Here is a 20623-nt window from a genome sequence, read left to right on the forward strand (position 1 = left end):
ATTTTGGATGAATTTACATTTCTATTAGTTGATAACATGAAATTATTAAAAAGAAGAGAATGAATATATACCTTTGTAGAAGCCACACCGGAAGTCAAACTGGATAGACAATCCGCAGATATCTCTGCTGCTCCCCAAATGAAAACCATTCTCTTAGCCAGAGGTAGTCAAACTGCGGCCCTCCAGATGACCATGGACTACAATTCCCACTGGCAGGGGCCAGTGGGAATGCTGGCAGGGGCTCCTGGGAATTGTAGTCCATGGACATCTGGAGGGCCGCAGTTTGACTACCCCTGCTCTAAGCTGAGTCTTCAAAGAGTTCAGGACAGTCCTTCAGCTATCCCTGTTATCAGCCTTCCATACAATTAAAATCCTCTGTAAGCTGATTTCATGAATTATGCAAAGGACAGCAGAGCTCAATAGAACACTGGTTTTCTCCCTATTCTACCCTGCAAGAAAAAAAAACTGGTTTGCTACAGCCTGTCTTAAAAACTGGTTTGCTACAGCCTGTGAAACCCTAAGGGCTCATAAATCACTTCTATTTGGATTATATTATGTAAACCTTACCTCTGAGTTCTTCAGTTATCAGAACTGCTTGTAAACATATTCTCTTTTCATTTGTTAGCCTTCGGATCTCTGTAGGACTTGCACCACCTCCCCAAAAGTGTTGCGCTTTTGGGGCCACAAGTGTAGGATTCCCTCTGTGGCGGCTTCTCCATACAAAGAGAATCTCTCAAGTAGGTAGGCCATGTCATAGACTTTTAAAGAGTTTATACAGTCCTGAACATCTGACTGAAGTCTTGAATGGCCTAAATTCAGAGCCTGTGCCTGGATCCAGATTTAGCAGAGAGCCCTTGTCTTCAGACTTCCTTCAATACACAGAACTATCAGAAGAACAGAAAGTAGCTGGCCCTCTCTATCAAGCCTGTACCCAGCTACACCTGATTCACCTCCAGGCTAATCTTAAAGCACAGGACAGCTGGGTGCAGAATGAAGCCCTTGGTGATATAGTGGATTCCAATTGCTTTGCATTTAAAGGTTTAAAGTAGCAATTTGCTGGGCTGCCTTTGAGCCCAAGTCAACCAGTATGGTGTCCCTTTCTGCCAATTCCTGTCAAAAAACACATGGTCAAACTAGCTGAAGTTCTAGGCAGTCTTCAACAAAGAAAAAAAGAACTGGTTTATTGTATCCTGCTTTTTCTACCCAAAGGAGTTTCAAAGCAGCTTAAAATCACTTTCTCTTTCTCTGTCCACAACAGACACCCTGTGAAGTAGGTGAGGCTCAGAGAGAACTCTAACTGGCCCAAGGTCACCCTTCTGGCTGCATGTGGAGGAGTGGGGAATCAAACCCAGTTCTCCAGATTAGAGGCTGTCACTCTTAACCACTACACCAAGCTGGCTCTTATAATAACCTACATTTACGAGTAGTTTAGATGGCAGATGCAGATATATTCCTGCCTGCCAGATCTGAGTTTTTGTTTAATTTTTGTTCTTCTAACATACCAGGGCATCAGAGTAGCATAAGTATTACTTTTGATTGCATTTTAGAATTGGGAAGATTTAAGGGGATCTTGATTTTTAAAAATGAACATTATTTAATATTTTAAATTTAGATTCTCTTTAATATTTCTTCAGTGGTTGTGTGCTCAATGAATTTCACAGAGTGTCAAATTCTTACACTTATTCTGGAAGCTAGGACAGTATTATCCATTTGTAGAAGAACAAAGTTTGTGTCCAATGGCACCTTTAAGACCAACAGTGTTTTATTCTAGGTGTCAGCTTTGTGCACTGAAGTGAGCATGCACATGAAAGTTCACACCTTGAATAAAACTTTCTTAGGTTATCCTCACTATTTTATTTCAGCAGAAATTTAAAGAACATAACTTTATTTATATTTGTGGAATTCTTGAGTTCAGGCTGCTTCAAGCTGAATCCAATAGTCCAGTCCTCATGGGCTAAGGCTATCAGATTGTTCTTGAAATTCGCTTTGTAAGATCTACTTTATAAGGACGGCTTTCTTGATTTTTAGCTCCAGGAGGGCCTGAGATTTTGCTCCTTGATCTCTAGTTGTCTGCCTAGTGAAAAGTGATACCTTAGGGCAGGGATTTCCAACCAGGGGTCTGCAGGAGTTCCAGAGGGGTCCACAGGCGTTCCCTTTCTGCCTTAATGGACTTGGCCACATGCTAGGGAACTTGCCACCTCCACCCAGAGTACTCAATGGGTCAAAGGAGGAGTTTATTGTGGCATACTATAGGGTTCAGGCCATCTTTTTGGCTTCTGCCCTTCTTTCTGGAATATGTGAGGCAGAACTACTGTAGTAGTAGCAGTAAAGATGTGGGAAAGGAGCAAAAAGAAGGCAAAAGGTACATGTAGTTCTTGGGGCCACTTCCAGAGGTGTGGCAGGGAGGCAAGGACTTCCAGGGGTCCTTGAAGCCTGAACATTTATTTCATGGGTTCCTCCACAATCAAAAGGTTGAAAAGACTGCCTTAGGGTGTCAGGACCCAATATTTCTGCCTTTTTGGTGCTGTCTGGTTTGACCTGCCCCCTTCCAAGGGATCCTGAGTTGGGGACCCTTGACATTAGCCATTTGGGTTAATGTGTACACTGAATCTGAAAAATCCTGAACACATGAATTTAATTTAGTTGTAGACTCTGAAGGATCTAGATATTTAAAAACATTTTAAGCTATGGTTCTCATACATTGTAGGGATGGCAAGGTGTTGAAGGGCCAACATGGCCATCCACTTGAAAGGTCCATCAAGTTATACATTGTATTGCCAAGTTCCAAACATTCATGGCTTTTATCTAGAAGTCAAAGCACAGATCTGCAAAAGGGTTTGTTTTGTTTCTGTACATTGGGATTGAACAGAAAAGATTAATATTAGTAGCCACTGCCAGGTGACATTAAAAGTCTTTAAATAATCTTTGAGGATCTCTATTTTTAAAAAAACCCTGAATGATTTTACTATTTAAGAAAATTATATACTTCCAACATTATTTCGCTAATTTCGGGGGGGGGGGGGGCTCACACACACGTGCTGCGAAGTTCCCTTATACTGACTTAGGGAGAGTCCCCCAAGGAGCTTTCAAGACGTTCAGAGTTGGTCTACCTTGGCCTGCCTCTGGGCAGCGTAGCGACCCTGGACTTCCTCGCTGGCCTCCCCCAGCTCTTCCCAGGGCCGACCCTGCTTAGCCTCCGAGATCTGGCTAGCTTCCGACATTTGGAGAACGCCGTGTGGCCCAATTATGTTTTTTAAGGGCCAGACATCTCCAGGAGACAGCAGAGCGATCTGACCCCCCCCCCCAGCACATCTAGCTACAAGGGCCGAGGCCCGGAGAAGACGTCGCCAGAGTCCGTCGCCTGGACGCGCTAGCTTTCTCCAAGAAAGGAGCGTGATGTGACGGTGGTGTTTCGAGACGGGGAAGCCACTCTACCCGGCCTGACTGGGCGGGTTTAAAAGGCGGGCCTGGGCCACGCTAGCTGGGGCGAACGTTGCTAGGCAACAGCCGTCGTGGGCTGAAAGGTGCGCGTGAGAGAAAGCGGCGCCATGTTTAGACGTCATCTGGCTCTCTCCCTCCCCTCCCAGTCCAAACTTCCGGTCTCCGGTGAAAAATCTTTTTTCCCTGGGTTGCGCGGCAACTCTGTAATCCGAAGCGCGTCTATACATAGCACAGGGGAAACAACGGACAGGTGGAGCGCATGCGCTACGCTAGCATTAAGCACGGCCGTTGCGCGTCGTGACGTCATCCACAGACATTTTCGCCGGAAGGGGGGAGGCGGGACCCGTGCGACCGTTGCCGGATGTGACCGTCTCCAGAGGGACTTCCGCCCTGAGGCTGTGCGGCTGGCCGGACGTGGGGTTGCCCGGTGAGTAGAAATGGGGCAGGGCTGCACATGACTCCCCCTGACCGGCCCGGGGGGAGAGGAGGGAGGAAGTGGGGGTGCGTTTGGGGCGGCGGGGGGGGGCGGTGATTCCCACCCTTGATCGGTGCCCTCCGGGCGACTCCCTCCTCGCCCCCTCAGTGTCCTGGCCACGAGGTCTTCAGGCGCTTCATAAAGACAGGCCCCTGCCCCGCGGAGTGTGCAGTCGGCCAGTCTCCCCTTCACATAGAGGAGGGCAGTGCAAACGATAAACCAAGAAGTCAAAAAGAGGGCAGCAAGGAATAATAGCTAGTTGGTGGGAGAGAGGCTGCCCGTTCAGTTTGGGCGCAGAATCGAAAATACGCCTTGAAATACTTATATCTTGCTCTCGTAATGCAAATGTTAGAGTTTGATGACTCTAGACTAATTTTAATTCCATTAATGCGTGTGTGCGCGTGCGCATATTATCCAAAAACTGGTTTCCAAAGGCTGTGCTCAAAACCTGAAGTTATGCATTTCCTCTTTTTCATTTGTATTTCTTTTATTTCAAAAAAGTAATCATTTCTCCAAGGCCTAAACCGTGCAGCATCTAGTCTACCTGGTGAGCCATTTTTTCCCCTTTCAGGGTGTTAATACTGTTTCTTTGTCCTTAGTGCTGGGCACTGCAGGCAGTAGCCCACTGCCATCACTGGCTGGCTAGAGGTTCTGGCAAAGGTGACCATTAGTCTGATCCAGCAAGGCATTTTTCCATATGAGTAACAGTGCCATCTGCTTCTTCCTTAAACTGTTCAGAAATCACACTTGCTCTGTTCTTTTTAAATGGATGGGCAGTTCCAGGCGGATCAATGTGTAGGCCTCTAGCAACAACATAAAACAAGAGCAGTTGTGTCACATTAACGAAAATGCAGCTCAACATCAGCTTTTGCGACCTAGAGCCCACTTCTTCAGGTTCACTGATTTGCGCATCCTTTTGCTCAGCACTGTGATATTCCTACTCTGAAGAGGGGAAGGAAATGTTAGCCAAAGCTGCTTTGCAACAAGATTTCATGAATAGAGTGAGCAGTTCACTCAGAGCAGATGAAGGCCTCTGTGGACGGATAGGCAAAGTAAGACAAATGCAAACTCAAATGCCAGATAAGCCGGTCGAGTAGGAAGGCACAGAGGTTGAGCTGAACCAACTGACATCATTGAAGAAGAAAGAACTGCTGAGTGTGCAGCTCCCATGTAAACGGTCTGAAAAGGAGGGAAATGAAGGAGCTGCAAAGTGCGAGGAAAGCAGCAAGATGTCCGCAGCATGTGAGCTACCACCAACCTCAAAAATCATAAAAGCTTGAAGAGTCCAAAAGCCCAGGTGTCAGGTTTCTTTAAAATGGGGCTGAGAGTGGCTTTAATTCCTGCTTTTGTCATGGAAAAGCTGCTCTGCCCCATCAACAGTTTTTTCTCCCCCCAAATAATAGACTACAGGGACAGCTAGAAAGAGCTGGAATGGTGTCTTAAAGCAGATGAATTTATATCTAAGCTGGGGTGTAGGTCAAGCTCAAGTAGAATGTACAACCATCCCTTCCCGTAGAAAGTAACGGGTGGGAACAAAGCAAGCAGACATTTATTTGTTGTTGTTGGTTGCAAAGTCGTGTCCGACCCACTGTGACCCCATGGACAATGATCCTCCAGGCCTTCCTGTCCTATACCTTTTGAAGGTTGAGGACCGCCTCCAGGGGTGAGGAAGAGCCGGCGGCCTGGGTGCCGCGCATATGCGTTAGTGCCCCTAGTGGTGAAAATGTGCATGCACGGAGCTGGGGCGCTAACGTGCATGCGCAGCAGCTCCGCGCATGCACATTTGTGTCCGCCGGCGGCCGCACCTACCTCTTCCCCCCTCTAGCAGCAAGAAGCTAGCCAGGCCGTGAACAAAGCAGCTTGGTGAGCTTCTTGCTGGGGAGAGGCAGGCGTGGCTGCCGGTGGACCGGGAGTTGATGACCCCCACTCTACCAGACATTTATAGTAAAAAACGTATTAGGCAGTCTGGTTATCAAGTTGAGGTTGAAGAAGAAGAAGAGTTGGTTCTTATATGCCGCTTTTCTCTACCCGAAGGAGGCTCAAAGGGGCTTACATTCGCCTTCCCTTTCCTCTCCCCACAACAGACACCCTGTGAGGGAGGTGAAGATGAAAGAGCCCTGATATTACTGCTCAGTCAGAACAACTTTATCAGTGCCATGGTGAGGCCAGGGTCACCCAGCTGGCTGCTTGTGGGGGAATGCAGAATTGAACCTGGTATGCCAGATTAAAGTCCGCATTTCTAACCGCTACACCAAACTGGCTCTCCGCACTCCTAACCATTACACCAAACAGGTTAATGGTGGGCCAGCATTCAAACATTTATTTTATTATTAGACTTATATACTGCCACTCCAGACAGCCGGTTTGAGGCAGTTCTAATTGAATTGTAGGTTAGCAAAAGCCAATGCACCAAAGTACCATGTCTCCGTCCACCATGACAATAGACCTGCCTGGTTGTGGCTGCAGAGAGCCAGATCACCGCTTGGCAGTTGTGTTTGGCTCTTCCTCTAGCAGTAGTTTGTCTGGGCGTCTGTTAATCATCTTCATTGAAAAGTACTCCTGCTGTTTGCACCATGGGAGTGGGCTTGGTTTATTCTACAAGGCTGGTATGTTTTCAAAGACAAGAGCGAGCTTATTGCTCTGATTTTAAATACACAAAAGCTGTCATGCCGAGTTAACAAATCCTGCCACCCCACCAATGGCTCCCCTGCACCCAAAGATTCCCCCAAACACACACGCCTCAGAATCCTCTGTGTCAAGCATGTAAGGTAAGACTTCACTCATTGCAGTACATGCACTAATAAGAGAACCACCATCCACATATTTGGCAGCATTTGGGAGAAAGCTAATAGCTGATAAATAGACACCTTCATTCGTTCATTAATGATACTTTACACCTCTTTGGAGCTTTTATTGGCTGCTATACATATTTCATTTTTGTTATGAATTGGTGTATATTACAATTAGATCTATAAGGGCCAAAACACATCAGTCTCTTGGTCATATAGGGCAGGGGTAGTCAACCTGTGGTCATCCAGATGTCCATGGACTGCAATTCCCATGAACCCATGGGAATTGTAGTCCATGGACATCTGGAGGACCACAGGTTGACTACCCGTGCTTTACAGTTCCCAGAACAGGATTGATCCATTATGATGGTGATGATGATGATTTGATTTATTTCCCGTCACTCCCTGGGTAGGCTCGTGGCGGGTAACAGTTGTCTTATTCAGATGGGACCATAATTGCTCAAACTTTGGTATTTATTTCCTGAGCTGCAGAACTAACACACGTTGTTGTTCACAGGCGTTCTTTGAGGGAAGGAGGAAAATGGAAAGCAATGCCGTTCTTTTGGAGTCGAAGTCCTCGCCTGTCAACCTCCTGAACGAAATGCACCAGCTGCGCCTCCTGGGCCACCTCTGCGATGTGACCGTGAGCGTCGAGTATCAAGGCGTCCGGGCCGAGTTTGTGGCCCACAAGGCGGTGCTGGCTGCCACCAGCAAGTTTTTCAAAGACGTGTTTCTGAACGAAAAGAGCGTGGACGGCCCGAGGACCAGCGTCTTCTTGGACGAGGTCCAGGTGGCCGACTTTGCGTCCTTCCTCGAGTTCGTCTATACCGCCCGGGTGGAAGTGGAAGAAGACCGGGTGCAGCGCATGCTGGACATCGCCGAGAAGCTCAAGTGCTTGGACTTGTCCGAGACGTGCTTCCAGCTCAAGAAGCAGATGCTCGAATCAGTGTTGCTGGAGCTGCAGAACTTTTCCGAGTCGCAGGACGCCGAAGAGGACAGCGGAGCCCAGCTGAGCGGTTTACTCGAGTCCAAAGCGGCCCCTGGAGCACAAAGCGATCGTCCGGTGAGCTCGCCCCTTGAACCACCCAGGGACGGGGAAGGCCCCGAGGAGACCGCTTCGAAACTCAAGGAGAAATTAGAGCAGAAGAAAGAAGCCCTGAAGACTCCCTGTGCCAAAATCCGGAGGGCCAGCGGGAGGCTGGCCGGCAGGAAAGTGTTTGTGGAAATCCCTAAGAAGAAATACACCCGGCGCCTGCGAGAGCAGCAGAAGTATGAAGCAGCTGCGGCGGAAGCAAGCCAGCAGCGCAAAGACATGCTCAAGGAAGCGGGAGGAGGGGAGGAGGAAGAGGAGGAGGAAGAGAGAGCGGCCGGCAGCGGGGAGCCCGGAAACCGAGGCTGCGACGGCCCCGTCGAACCGGAGTCCCGCTCGAGCAAATCCGAGGAGGACAAAAAGAACCGCGGTGGCAACTTCACCTGCAGCACCTGCGAGCGGGAGTTCCTGTACGAGAAGAGCTTCCTGAAGCACATCCGGCAGAGCCACGGCATCACGGCCGAAATCATTTACTGCTGCGAGACCTGCGGCCAGACTTTTGCCAACCGCTGCAACCTGCGAAGCCACCAGCGCCACGTCCACAGCAGCGAGCGCCACTTCCCTTGCGAGCTCTGTGGTAAGAAGTTCAAGAGGAAGAAGGACGTCAAGAGGCACATGCTGCAGGTTCATGAGGGTGGTGGGGCGCGTCATCACTGCCTCCAGTGTGGAAAGGGGCTGAGCTCCCGAACGGCCCTCAGGCTCCATGAAAGGACGCACACTGGCGACAAGCCTTTTGGGTGCACAGAGTGCGAGGCTAAGTTTTCTCAGCCCTCGGCACTTAAAACACACATGAGGTACGGACGGACTTCACCCGGGGGCCTTGGTAGCTTAAAAAAAATATCTCTGGGCAAAATAAAACGGCGGGGAAGGCAAAGTCCCCCCCCCCCCCCAGGCAGCTTGCCGGCCTTCAAGGGCTGGAGACAAGTCGTGGAACTTCTCCAAAATTCCCATTCAGTTCACACTGAGTGGGGTTTGGGGGTGGAGGAGAGTGGCTGTCATCAGATCATGGCTGAATTGTACATTTGGGGCTTCTAAGTGCAACTCACCTGGGCTGTGTTCAGCTGCTTTGGCCTTGCCAAGCAGGGTGAGGCTGCAGTTTGGCAGCCAAAAAGAGACGTTCACATTGTCACGTCCCAGCAAGGGGGGGGGGGGGAGAATAGTCCAGGGGGTGGCTGCAGCTGGGACCAGGGCTCCAAGATTGGCTGGATGGACGGTGGCAGGAGCCAACCCTGGGCAGGGATCGGAAGGATGGCCCTTTGAAGAAGGGTGGAGAGCAGGTAAAGGAGGACAGAGCCTCCCTGCTCAGGCAGTATGTGAGAGCAGAGTGTACTGAAAGGAAGGGGAAGCAGGCGGGACATCCTCCTCTCCTCTCCAGCTTGCAGGTCCTCCATTGTGGGAAGGGTGATAGCAGAGCAAGGCCTTGGTGAGAGGCACAGTCACACATTGGTGTTCAATCACAGGAATGCTGTCTGTTAGGGCAAGGGCCATGTTCTGTGGCAAGGGTGGCCAAACTGTGGCTCCACAGGATGCCTACGGACTAGGTACCAATGGTAATTGTAGTTCATGGACATCTGGAGCAACACAGTTTGGCCAGCCATGCTGTATGGTAGGCAGTTAGCAGGCAGAAGGTTCTGAGTTCGATCCCTGACAAGAATCTTTTTTGAAGATATGGAGCAACGAACATTAGGTAGAACTTTGGAGAAGATAGGACCTGGCTTAGATGGACCAGCGGTCTGTCTTGGTGTGAAGCAGCTTCCTGCGTTCAGTCCCATGACTTACTAGAGTCCTGATCTCGACACTTCGGTTTCAAAGAGTTCTGGAGATGTAGGTAAAACCGCAGCTGGCCTGAAAGGGCCGAACCTGGCTTTACTGCGGGTGAAGACAGGAGCCCTCAGGAGTTCAACCAGCATTCTTCTTTTGTTATACACAAACCAAAGTGGGAGGGGGCATGTTTTGGGGTTGGAAATTCTTGTGGCAATGCACTGCTGCAAAGCGTTCTTGCAAGGTCTTCGCATGCTCACAAGCCAACCCTGATATCTCCCCCCCCCCAATTTTGTGCTGTTGGTATGTTTTGATGCAGGGGTCCTCAACCCCCGGTCTACGGCCCGGTACCGGGCCACAAAGGCCATGGTACTGGGCCGCAGCAGCCGCGCCTTCCTCCCTCCCCCCCCCGGCAGCGAGAGGGGGGAAGAAACAGGCACGGCCACTGGCACGCCAGCAACGCAAACACGCACACATGGAGCTGCCGCGCATGTGTGTTTGCGCCCCCTGTTGGCGAAAATGCGCACACGCGGCAGCTCTGCGTATGCGCGTTAGCGCCACCTAGTGGCGAAAACGCGTGTGTGCGGCAACTGCGCATGCACGTTTGCGAGCACCGGCGGCTGCCAGGCCGCTGGCTCTCTCCAACCCTCAGAGGCGGTCCCCGACTACTAGAAGGTTGGGGACCGCTGTTTTGATGGACTGCCTGCATTATCCATCCCCTGCCCCTTAACATTCGTGGAACATTCTTGTGTTCTTCACTCCCATATGGCCTCCGTTGAGAATGGGTGGTCTTGACAGCCCTAGAATATTCTTGGCGAGAGCCCACCAAGAGACGGCCCTCCCCGAATCCAAGCAGCTCTCCCAACCTGCTTCAAAACGGTAACAATATAATGCTGTAGTTGAGACCACAAACCTCTTGGGGATGAGCCAAGCTTCATTGATCTGTTATGTGAAATCAGAAATCACAATGTGCTCAGATGCTAGGCTGAGAAGGACTCCAGAACGCTGATCTTGTGACCGCTCAAACGGGAATCGGGGAGAAAAGAGTGTCAAATGAACTGTGGCTGGCTTTATCTCCAAAAATTAAATGCAACTCACCTGGAGATGGAGCAAGTGCAGCAGCCATCCCGCTGAGACCGAAGGAGCTATTATTAAGATGTTATATATAAGATTTTATGTATACTGTCATATATAACATAGTATACGAACACTTCAGAACCAACCTAGAATTTCTAATCTGTACTAAACGGAACACAGGGTCAGTCGCTGCGGCTGGTCCACCAGTTGGTTGAGCATTGGGAGGGTGTCGGTTTTCAGAATAGGTGGAAATTACTCCTGATGTTCCAGTAGATGTTTCCCTGGGGGAGGCCAGCCAATTAAATGTTATTGGTGTTCTGTTCCTAGCCTCCACTATAGGTCTGGCAGAATAGCTCTGTTGCCTTGCTTTCCATGTATGGGTATTGAAAATTCTGAAGTAGGTTTTGTGTCCCTCACTGGATACTTTGTTTAGACTTTGTTTGGCTGAGGGAGGGATGTGTTTTGGTGTTTGTATCCTGCACATTAGTGTACAAATGTTATTTCAGGGGACTCTCGTTCTTTGATTATTTGGTCTTTGATTATTTTAATATGAGAGAGCAAGACAAAACTGTTTCATGGCTTGCAAATGTGAAATGTCAGCCACCCTTGCTTTTCATTTTGGAGAGGGAAAAGACTGGTTATCCATAAAGCCGTGTATTTTTTTCTCCTTTAAAAATGCGCATTTCACTGAAATCACGTGTCTCCTTTTGTTAATCTAAAGGAGGACCAAACACACCTCTGGCCTGACAATAGTAAGCTGTGAATTAAGTAGAATACGTTTTTATTTGTGATTCTCATAAAGCAGCTCATTTGTCAGTTCTGTTTTTGTAGCTTAGCCCCGCCCAGTAATGATACTTTGACCAGACAGAATTAAAACTCGGGGGGTGGGGGGTGAAAGTAGTTGAGGTGAGGTCTTTTATTAGATCAACGACCTGTATCAGTTGAGAGTCCGGAGTATTCTGAATTTTCACCCTAGTGCCCGAAAACACTCGTGTTATCTAAATGTCGTCTTGATCTCAATTAAGTCATATCCAGATCCTGCTGCCATGCTCATCAGCTGGACTTGGAGCTGAGCAAGGGTCCCTTCACAGATCAACAGCAATTAGAACCACCTCAGTGGATGTGATCCTTAACTATACTTGTTGTTTGATGTTGCTTTGGGAAGAAGGGCATGCATTGTGCTGTTTTGATAGGATTATCTGTCTCCTTTCAGAATCCATACCGGTGAAAAGCCTTTTGCTTGTACTTATTGTGAAGCAAGGTTCACACAGAATCACATGCTTATCTATCATAAAAGATGCCATACAGGTAGGTGAGCGCATCATCTTTGTAGGCTGTCCGGATGTAGCGTTTGTTTCTGCGAAGCCGAGCTTTTGTGGCCATTTTGATCCACGCAACCGGCAGGGACAGTACTGGCCTTGATGGACAGATGGTCTGATTCAGTCTAAGGCAGTTTCATGTGTCCAGTTCAGGTTACTGAAAGTCCAGTGCTTAGTGGAACACACCCTTTTAAACCCAGTTCAGTGGACAGAAGGATAAAGGTAAAGGTATCCCCTGTCCAAGCACCGAGACATGTCTGACCCTTGGGGTGTGACGCCCTCCAGTGTTTTCTTGGCAGACTCAATACGGGGTGGTTTGCCATTCCCTTCCCCAGTCATTACCGTTTACCCCCTAGCAAGCTGGGTACTCATTTTACAACCTCAGAAGGCTGAGTCAACCTTGAGCCGGCTGCTGGGATTGAACTCCCAGCCTCATGGGCAGAGCTTTCAGACTGCATGTCTGCTGCCTTACCACTCTGCACCACAAGAGGCTCTTGGACAGAAGGATATAACTCTTCTTAGGATTGCACTAACACACACACACCCGCACTGTGAATGAATATCTCTGTGGTCCACAACGTGTGATTGAAAACTTGGCTTTCTTTATTTTAAGAAAAAGCATCTTTCAGGGGTGGCCAAAACTGGCTCTCGAGATGTCCCTGGACTACAGTGATCATGAGCCCCTGCCAGCATAGTTTGCCTACCCCGTATCATCTACACCAGCTGCCCAACCGCATGCTTGTACATTCAGCAGTAAAACATAGTCAAACAAGAAATTTAATTGATGAGACCCTAGATCCAGAGGCTTGCTTCAATTTCTACCTGTTGCTCATAATCATCGGCGGCTAATACCTCCTTTTCTAACCCCCTGTTCCTGCATGTTGTAGGGGAGCGGCCTTTCATGTGTGAAACGTGCGGGAAGAGTTTTGCCTCGAAGGAGTATTTGAAGCACCATAATCGCATCCACACCGGGTCCAAGCCTTTTAAATGTGAAGTTTGTTTCCGAACATTTGCACAGAGGAATTCGCTCTATCAGCACATTAAAGTTCATACAGGTAAGAGGAAGGCACACGCGCAAAGACTGAAAGAGCGATGGCTTTAAAGCTGTCGGATGATGGGGGCTGTCAGTGAGCGCTGCTGGTAAACCTCAATTTTCAAATGGTCAAAACAAATGAAAGGCTAATAAATTTAATTCCACCAGTTTTCTTCTTGTGCTCGCTTCTTCGCATACAAGGAGAGTATCTTCGCTAATCAGTCATTCTCTGTAGAGCTATAAAAATGAATGGCGGAACTGAGGGTTCATAAACTGCAGGGTGAAACACATAAAGTTCATTGAACCAGATAAGCCTTCAAATTAGCAAAACATCTTGAATCTCTGTTGAAGTGGGGAGGGGAGTCCAACTGAGCAGGTTCAGACTGAATTCTCGTCGTTTTATTCATGTTATGACTTTCCGCTCTGAAACAGTGTCCCGGGAGATTGAAATATTCTCCCACTGGTTTCTGAGTACTGTGATTTTTCATGTCACATTTGTCTCCATTTATTGATTCACGAGAGGGCTGTCTGGTTTGTCCCAAACAAAGAGTAGGAGGGCATTGTTGGCACATAACATATATTACCTTGATGGGTGAACCGGAGATGATACAGCTGTTGTAATTAGGTCTGGTAGCAGTGTGGCCTGAGTATCAGGACAAAATGGGCGTTCCTTGCAGGATCTGGCCCTCGGCTTTGCTCTCTCTGTTGGGTGGCTGATTATTGTTAGTAAGGGGCTATTTCTAGCTTTGGCTCCTGTGTGCAAGCAAAGAAAGGGCTTCCAGTTGAGATCTGTGAGAGAGAAGTATCGGTGTCCAGGATTGGCTGTGAATTAGTTAGCCCAGATGCCTGCTTTCATACATCCAAGGGTAGCTGGAATTAATTTTAATGCAGATTTTTTTTTTTTACAAGGTAGGAGAAGAAAAATAAGCATAGCAAGACTCATTTCTGGGCATTCAGGCATAATGGCAGCTTCACGCGATGTCAGGATGCTGCCAAAATGTGTTGGCTTTCACGTTCAGTTTTTTAGTATCTTATGTTTCAGTTAGATTGTAATCTCAATAGGCAAAACCCATTCTCTGTGTCTTGTACATGACCTTGCTTTTTTTTTTTAAGGTGGCTCAATCTTATCTTATTAATAAACTTTTAAAACCTTTTAGTGCCACCTTGATAAACAGCGAGGCTTCTGTGTACAGTTCTGCAGAATAAAAGTGCAAATTATCTGTTTAGTGTAGCTGGTGTTGGGGAAAAAAGACTGTGAGTGGTCATGGAGATAATTTTTTGTAAGAATGCAGAGGTAAGCATGACTGCATTGGAGCTCCTTGTCAGCCCTTCTGTCTTGTGCTGAATAGATCTGGCTTTATTGTAATGGCGACCCTCTGATCGACTAAGATTATATTTGTCAAGTTATAACAGCCTTTTTCAACTTTTTGACCATGGAGGAGCCCGCGAAATAATTTTTCAGATTTTGAGGAGCCCTGGAAGTGATGTCAGCTGGCCACGTTCCCCTGTCACGCCCCTGGAAGTGACATCACTATCCACACCCTTAGCTCTCCTTTTGTTCCCTCCCTCCACCTATACTACTACTATGGTGCTTCTGCCTCATGATGGCCAGAAAGAATAGTAGGAGCTAAGAAGACAGCCCAGATCTCAGTCACACACACACACCACACCACTTCAGAATTCCCACAGATCCCCAGAGGTCCACAGACCCTTCCTTGGGAATCCCTGAGCTATACATCTCCTGTGGCCATCCTGGGACCAGCTTCCAGTTGGCTCCTGTCTTCCAAGAGAATAGTCTCCTGCAGCAGCCAGTTCATCTTGGACGTTCTTCGACAGTTGGTTTGTTTGTTTGTTTATTATTGGATTGTTATACTGCCTCTCTTTCATAATGGACTCAAGGCAGTGTACAACATGCCTGCCCATTGTCTAGAACAGCAAAAAAATAGTTTGTGTGTTTATACACAATACATCAAAAATTCTCTGTTTATTGTCCAGTCCTTGGAAGACAATGGAGAAATGCTCTATAATGCATGCTGAACAGGAATCCGGTATATAAATCCTGTTTCATTACTTTCTTCAGCAGCATGAACCAGATGTCAGGACATAAGCTTTCAATGGCACCTGGCTCACAATGGGCTTGTGTCTTACCTTTAAACTGAGCAATTGCGGGAAGTATTTTTCTGGTGCCTACTGATCCTCCATTATACAAGGCAGATAACCTCCATCATTGGCATGGAAAGAAAGGCCTGAGATGGACAGAGGGAGGCCCATATGAGTTAGCACCATCTCGAATGCAACAGCAGCTGTGTTAAGAATGTGTCAGATGATACACAATGCAGTTTTATTGCTTGACCATAAGACGAGCTTGTTGTGATTGCAGAGGGAAGGACCTTGCAGTGGTGCTTTCCTGTACTCAGTTGCCGCCATAACCGTAATTGTAAGTGGAGGCTTCGGCAAGAACAGCCCAAAGTAACCATGCTCTCTGGCTTGCAGGTGAGCGCCCTTACTGTTGCGATCAGTGTGGCAAACAGTTCACCCAGCTCAACGCCCTGCAGCGCCATCATCGGATTCACACGGGGGAAAAGCCGTTCATGTGCAACGCTTGCGGTCGGACATTTACGGACAAATCTACTCTCCGGCGACACACTTCGGTAAGGTAGTTTTCGATCATCATTATCCCACGAGGACACAATTGTGTGCGATAAGTTTTGTTTTCCAGGATGCCCTAAAACATTTAAGTTCAAATGAATGGCTTCAAATCAGGCAATTATCCAGTATTAGCATCCTTTGGCTTTCTTGGATTTTTGAGTCTGTAGGCTTTCACCTTTGCCTGTAATTTGGGCCAGATCCTTCCTTTCCCCACCATCTTTTTGGCTGCCTTTTCTTTTTTTTGGCAGCAATCTCCAAGTGGGCCATTTGGCCGCACATGGGCGAGGCAGGCTACAGTTGCGGGAAATTCTTATTTGTGAGCTGGAATCGGCCCAAGAGAGCCTAGTTTGTTGGAGCCAATAAAAATACAATGACTGCGTTTTAAACAAACAAATTTAGAAGGGCTGTAACCACTCTAGGATACACCCCCTTGTCGTCTCACCTTAGGGGAGGGGGGCAGCTGCATTGAGAACAACTAAACCTATAGCGAAGATGGGCAGCATTTAGCTCATTGTACCCAGTGCCTTAGGCCAGGGGTAGTCAACCTGTGGTCCTCCAGATGTCCATGGACTACAATTGTAGTCCATGGACATCTAGAGGACCACAGGTTGACTTCCCCTGCCTTAGGCAACTGTTCGGGATCAAAAGTTTCTCAGCAGTTTGAAAGTGTTGTTGAAAACGACCCGTGCCAGCAATGTCTTCTCTCGATCGGTTCTGTTGTTCAGATTCACGATAAAAACACACCCTGGAAGTCTTTCCTCGTCGTGGTCGGCGCCTCCAAGAATGACGAGGATCAGAAGACGGAGCTTCCCGATGAAGAATACAACGGGGCTCGTTCGAAAATATCGGAGGTGCTGCCTTTTCCCGAAAACGGCCACTATCAGACCCTGGCCGCGATGCAAGGGAACGTGACAGCTCTGCACGAGAACGGATCCCCCGCAGTCACAGACTGCAAATCAGCAGGGCCCCAAGAAGCCCCGCTAGGCACCACTTTGCATGATCTCACAGTATTGCACACCCAGACGGACTCTCTTCAGCCTCCTCTTCACACTTTGGTGAACATGGAATAGCACCGTCTTCTCAGCAGAAAATCCCATCCAAGGACAAGCCTGTCTGACCTTGTAGACTCTGCTTACCACCCGCGGTCTGCCAAAGGCTAACAATGGGTGCTCTAAAAATTCTGGAATCAAACCAAACTTCTGGAATTGTCTCTTAACTGAAGAGTTCTACTCCTTCTAGTGCTTCGGGAGACAATTATTCTGTCTGTCTTGTCTGTATAAGTTAAAGGAGGTCTCAAAATCAGGCACCCTCAAAGCTGTGAGAAAAGGAGGTTATCCATTGTGCCAATTCATAGTTCTTCATGTCTTATCCTTGGCACAGTGGTTACTCGGACATGGATATAAAAAAGGGTATGTGGTTCCCCCCCCCCCCCCCAGCGATCCCCTGAAAGGAAAATAATTCTGCTTGTCTGGTTAAGTTTGGTTCTGCCTTTGAGTGCAAATAAAACGTGAAATGCTATATTGGTCTTTCTCTGCCCCCCAGAATCCAGTGCAATTTGAATGGGCATTTTTGCATTAAGGAAGAAACTGGCCCACTCGATTATAGGGTGGGTGGAATGTTTAAAGTTGTTTTTCTGAACTGGGCTGCTTCTGGGAAATGTTCTGAAGAACAGTTGGAGCGGGTTTTTTGCCAAGGAGATGGCACTGTATCACTGCAGCCAGGTTCATACGGACACTCTGCTGTCAGGTTTGATTATTCCAATAGTTCAGTGAGGATTTCAGAGTCATGTTGCTTTAGTTCCGTTCAGTGCCACTGGGGGAATTCTCCGAGCATCTCATTGCTTCATTGAGCATTCCTCCAAAGTACCTGGCTCACTGCAAACATTGCTTCTCTCCTGTGCGTTCTTCGGGCACCATCGTGATCTGTTAGCAGCCCTGTCTTTCTCATCTTTGTCCAGGTAATGCTGTCAGGTGATGTGCCTGAACAAAAAGGACATTTGCAGGCAATAGTTTGGAACCATGTTAAATTTTCCATCAGCAGAGCAGACCTTTCCTGCCTCCCGTCCCACTGCAGCCCACTGATTGACACAAAATGCTGTTGGGATGGGGAGTGAGGGTAAGATTCTGCTGAAGGGATGGGATGGGGAGTAGATGGGAATTGCTCATCCAACCCAGTGTGCTTGTGAACTGTTCTTTGTTCCATGTGTGTCATTCTGAACCTCCACTCCTGTGGCTCAGGCGCATGACCATGAGATAGACCAGGGGTAGACAACCTGTGGTCCTCTAGATGCTCATGGACTACAATTCCCATGAGCCCCTGCCAGAAAATTCTGGCAGGGGCTCATGGGAATTGTAGTCCATGGACCACAGGTTGACTACCCCTGAGATAGACCATTCGGTGTGATTTTGTTGAGAGGCTATTTGTAGAGTTTGGACCAAACTAATCGGACTCAGTTGAGAGACCAGCACATCTTAGAACAGGGATGGGCAACCTGTGGCTCTCCAGATGTCCGTGGACTACAATTCCCATGAGCCCCTGCCCGTATGGGGATTGTAGTCCAGAGACATCTGGAGGGCCACAGTTTGGCAACGTCAGTTTCCACGTCCAACAAAAAGATGTCAATGCTATTTTCTAAAATTGGGACAAATATTCTAGATTCAGATTTCTCACAGTGACTTAAATTTTCCTGGGTGCTCTTTTACCTTTGCTAATGTTCGTGCCAAAGGCTACAAAACCTGTTGGAGAATTCACATTTGCAGCAGCGTTCCAAATGAGGGGTAGTCAACCTGTAGTCCTCCAGATGTTCATGGACTACAATTCCCATGAGCCCCTGCCAGCAAACGCTGGCAGGGGCTCATGGGGATTGTAGTCCATGAACATCTGGAGGACTACGGGTTGATGACCGTTATCCAGAATGTAGAGCGACCGTTGCCTCCAGCTGAATTTCACAACATGGCAATTAAAAAGTTTGTTGCCCTGTAGCTGAGCTGGGAAAAACAAGGCCATGTAATATAACTAGGGCAAACCAGCCTCCACAATGTAAGCCAATCTCACGGTCTCTTGTGAAAGACTGTTTTCCTTCATCATAGCAATTACGAGAGGGAAGCTTTAATTTGTATTTGCTACCAACGTAACAATCCTGTGCCTTTTTAAATTCAGAAGAAAAAAAGTTGAGGTGCCAAATCAGAAACATGGTAAATTTTGACTTCCCAGTGAATTCCAACTGGACTTCAACTTGCTAATATAATTAAGAGCAATCCCTTCCTTATGATATGTATACACCGCATAAGTATTTCTCGTGAGAGCTCATGGGGTCTGCCTTTCCACTAGTTACCCATAATATTTGCTCATAGACCATGTGATCAGAGCTCCGTATTTTGGCTGGGACAGTGTTATAACGGAAGAGAGAAACATCAAAACAAAGAGAATGTCAAGTAGCCCCTTCGAAGCATTGTTTCTGCCTTTGCTACGACACCGAAGACCTAGGCTGTCTTTGATTTTTCTTGTAATGCTGCAATTTCCCTTTGTTTTTCATTTTTTTTAAAGGGTGCTGTCTCTTTTGGTGCAGCATTGTGTTTTAGACATGTTTTTACTGATAATCTCACGCTGAATTAAACAGTGTCCCTGTGAAAGTCACCATGGGGCCTTGGGTTCCCTCGTCCGGGGTGATTTGAACGGTTAATCTTGAGTTTTACTATTGATACGGTAATGCTGTTTCTGGAGGCGTTCTTTTCAGGGGGCGGCCCAAGTATAGAAGAGCAAATCATTTCTCAAGGCTGCCGAGGGTTCTCTTTTGTTCAGTACGGCATGCTTGGGATCAGTTAATTCCCAGTTCAGTTAGCCCTCAAGAGATCCGGGCCTTGATTCCATGTTTTCTCTTTTGGCAAAGTTATGTTTCGGATTCCTTGAACCTGGCTTAGTTTTCCCTAGTTTGTTGCCTCTACCTCTTGGATCTGGGATCCCCTCTAAACCCCTGGCTAGCCCCAAGGAGCACAATAATTGAGGATGCTGCTCTTTATTTTCTGAAAGGCAAAGCAATAAAAGATCGACAGGAGGAGGGTTTTCGTTTGGCTTTTGGTAAGCCCCTTTATTCCTTGTAGGGTTTTTTGTTCAATTGATTAAAAGGGACCTTTTAAGGGGGGGGTGGACATCCAAGAGGGTATATTTAAAATATTTATTTTTTAAGCCAAGTGCTCCTTTTTTGATGATGGAGTTTTAATGACTAATTGTAAAGGATTTGTAGTGAATATTTAAATCTATTATTGCTAGTTCTTTGAGATAGGGACATTTTTTTTTGTAATCCATGAAGGCGTGGAAGTGCGTTGACTTGTATGAACTGATGAACCCTATTAAAAGAATTTAAACGGTGTCATTCTTGTCGTCAGGGGACTTGCTTGGAGACGTTGTTGGTACGTGAAAATGGCTTTCTGTGAAGATATTCTTAGCACGGTGATCCCCCCAGTCTCAGTGCATTTCCTGGTGCTCATGTGTTTCTTCCATGAAAGGCCAGTCCTGTTTTTCCCTCTGAGAAGTGGGGCAGGAATTCTTATAGACCAGGGGTAGTCAACCTGTGGTCCTCCAGATGTTCATGGGCCACAATTCCCATGAGCCCCTGCCAGCATTTGCTGGCAGGGGCTCATGAGAATTGTAGTCCATGGACATCTGGACTACCCCTGTTTTAGATGACCCTAAAACCCATCGCGTTTGGAAAATCCATTTATTTATTATTTATTTTTATTAAACTTTATAAAGCAGCTGCCTTCCTGAAAGGGCAATCTTTGTCCTGGAAGCACTCAAAAAATTTTGGGGTACTTCTGTTCTTGTGGCAGAGTGGAGATTTGAAGCCCAGGCCACTACAACACACTAGTTCTATTCATTTCCATGATAGTCGGAAATGGTTGATGAAGGCTAGATTTGTTTGTCATTTTTCCCTGAAGTGCTGATGGTAGATGCCTCCATCTTGGCAGGGTCCAGCCTGCACAGTATGGT

At 47.5% G+C, this 20623-nt stretch overlaps 1 protein-coding gene across 1 annotated transcript; it reads left to right on the forward strand.

Annotated features, from left to right (window-relative positions):
* Positions 1–3637: 3637 nt before the first annotated feature.
* Positions 3638–20003, forward strand: GZF1 (GDNF inducible zinc finger protein 1). The gene is made up of 6 exons (XM_077313003.1): positions 3638–3868; positions 7223–8589; positions 11847–11941; positions 12840–13007; positions 15479–15636; positions 16360–20003. Exons 2-6 carry the CDS (start codon positions 7247–7249, stop codon positions 16702–16704), a joined length of 2109 nt encoding a protein of 702 aa, XP_077169118.1. The 5' UTR covers positions 3638–3868; positions 7223–7246; the 3' UTR covers positions 16705–20003.
* The last annotated feature ends 620 nt before the right edge of the window (positions 20004–20623 follow it).

The sequence above is a fragment of the Paroedura picta genome, chromosome 1 (genome assembly GCF_049243985.1).
Source record: "Paroedura picta isolate Pp20150507F chromosome 1, Ppicta_v3.0, whole genome shotgun sequence".
NCBI lineage: Eukaryota > Metazoa > Chordata > Lepidosauria > Squamata > Gekkonidae > Paroedura > Paroedura picta.

Bases quoted from the DNA above. Each gene is read 5' to 3' on its own strand.
- GZF1 (XM_077313003.1), top strand. From the start codon at position 7,247: ATGGAAAGCAATGCCGTTCTTTTGGAGTCGAAGTCCTCGCCTGTCAAC. The intron at 11,942-12,839 runs GTAGGTGAGCGC...TGCATGTTGTAG, and splicing joins TCATAAAAGATGCCATACAG to GGGAGCGGCCTTTCATGTGT. The intron at 13,008-15,478 runs GTAAGAGGAAGG...TCTGGCTTGCAG, and splicing joins GCACATTAAAGTTCATACAG to GTGAGCGCCCTTACTGTTGC.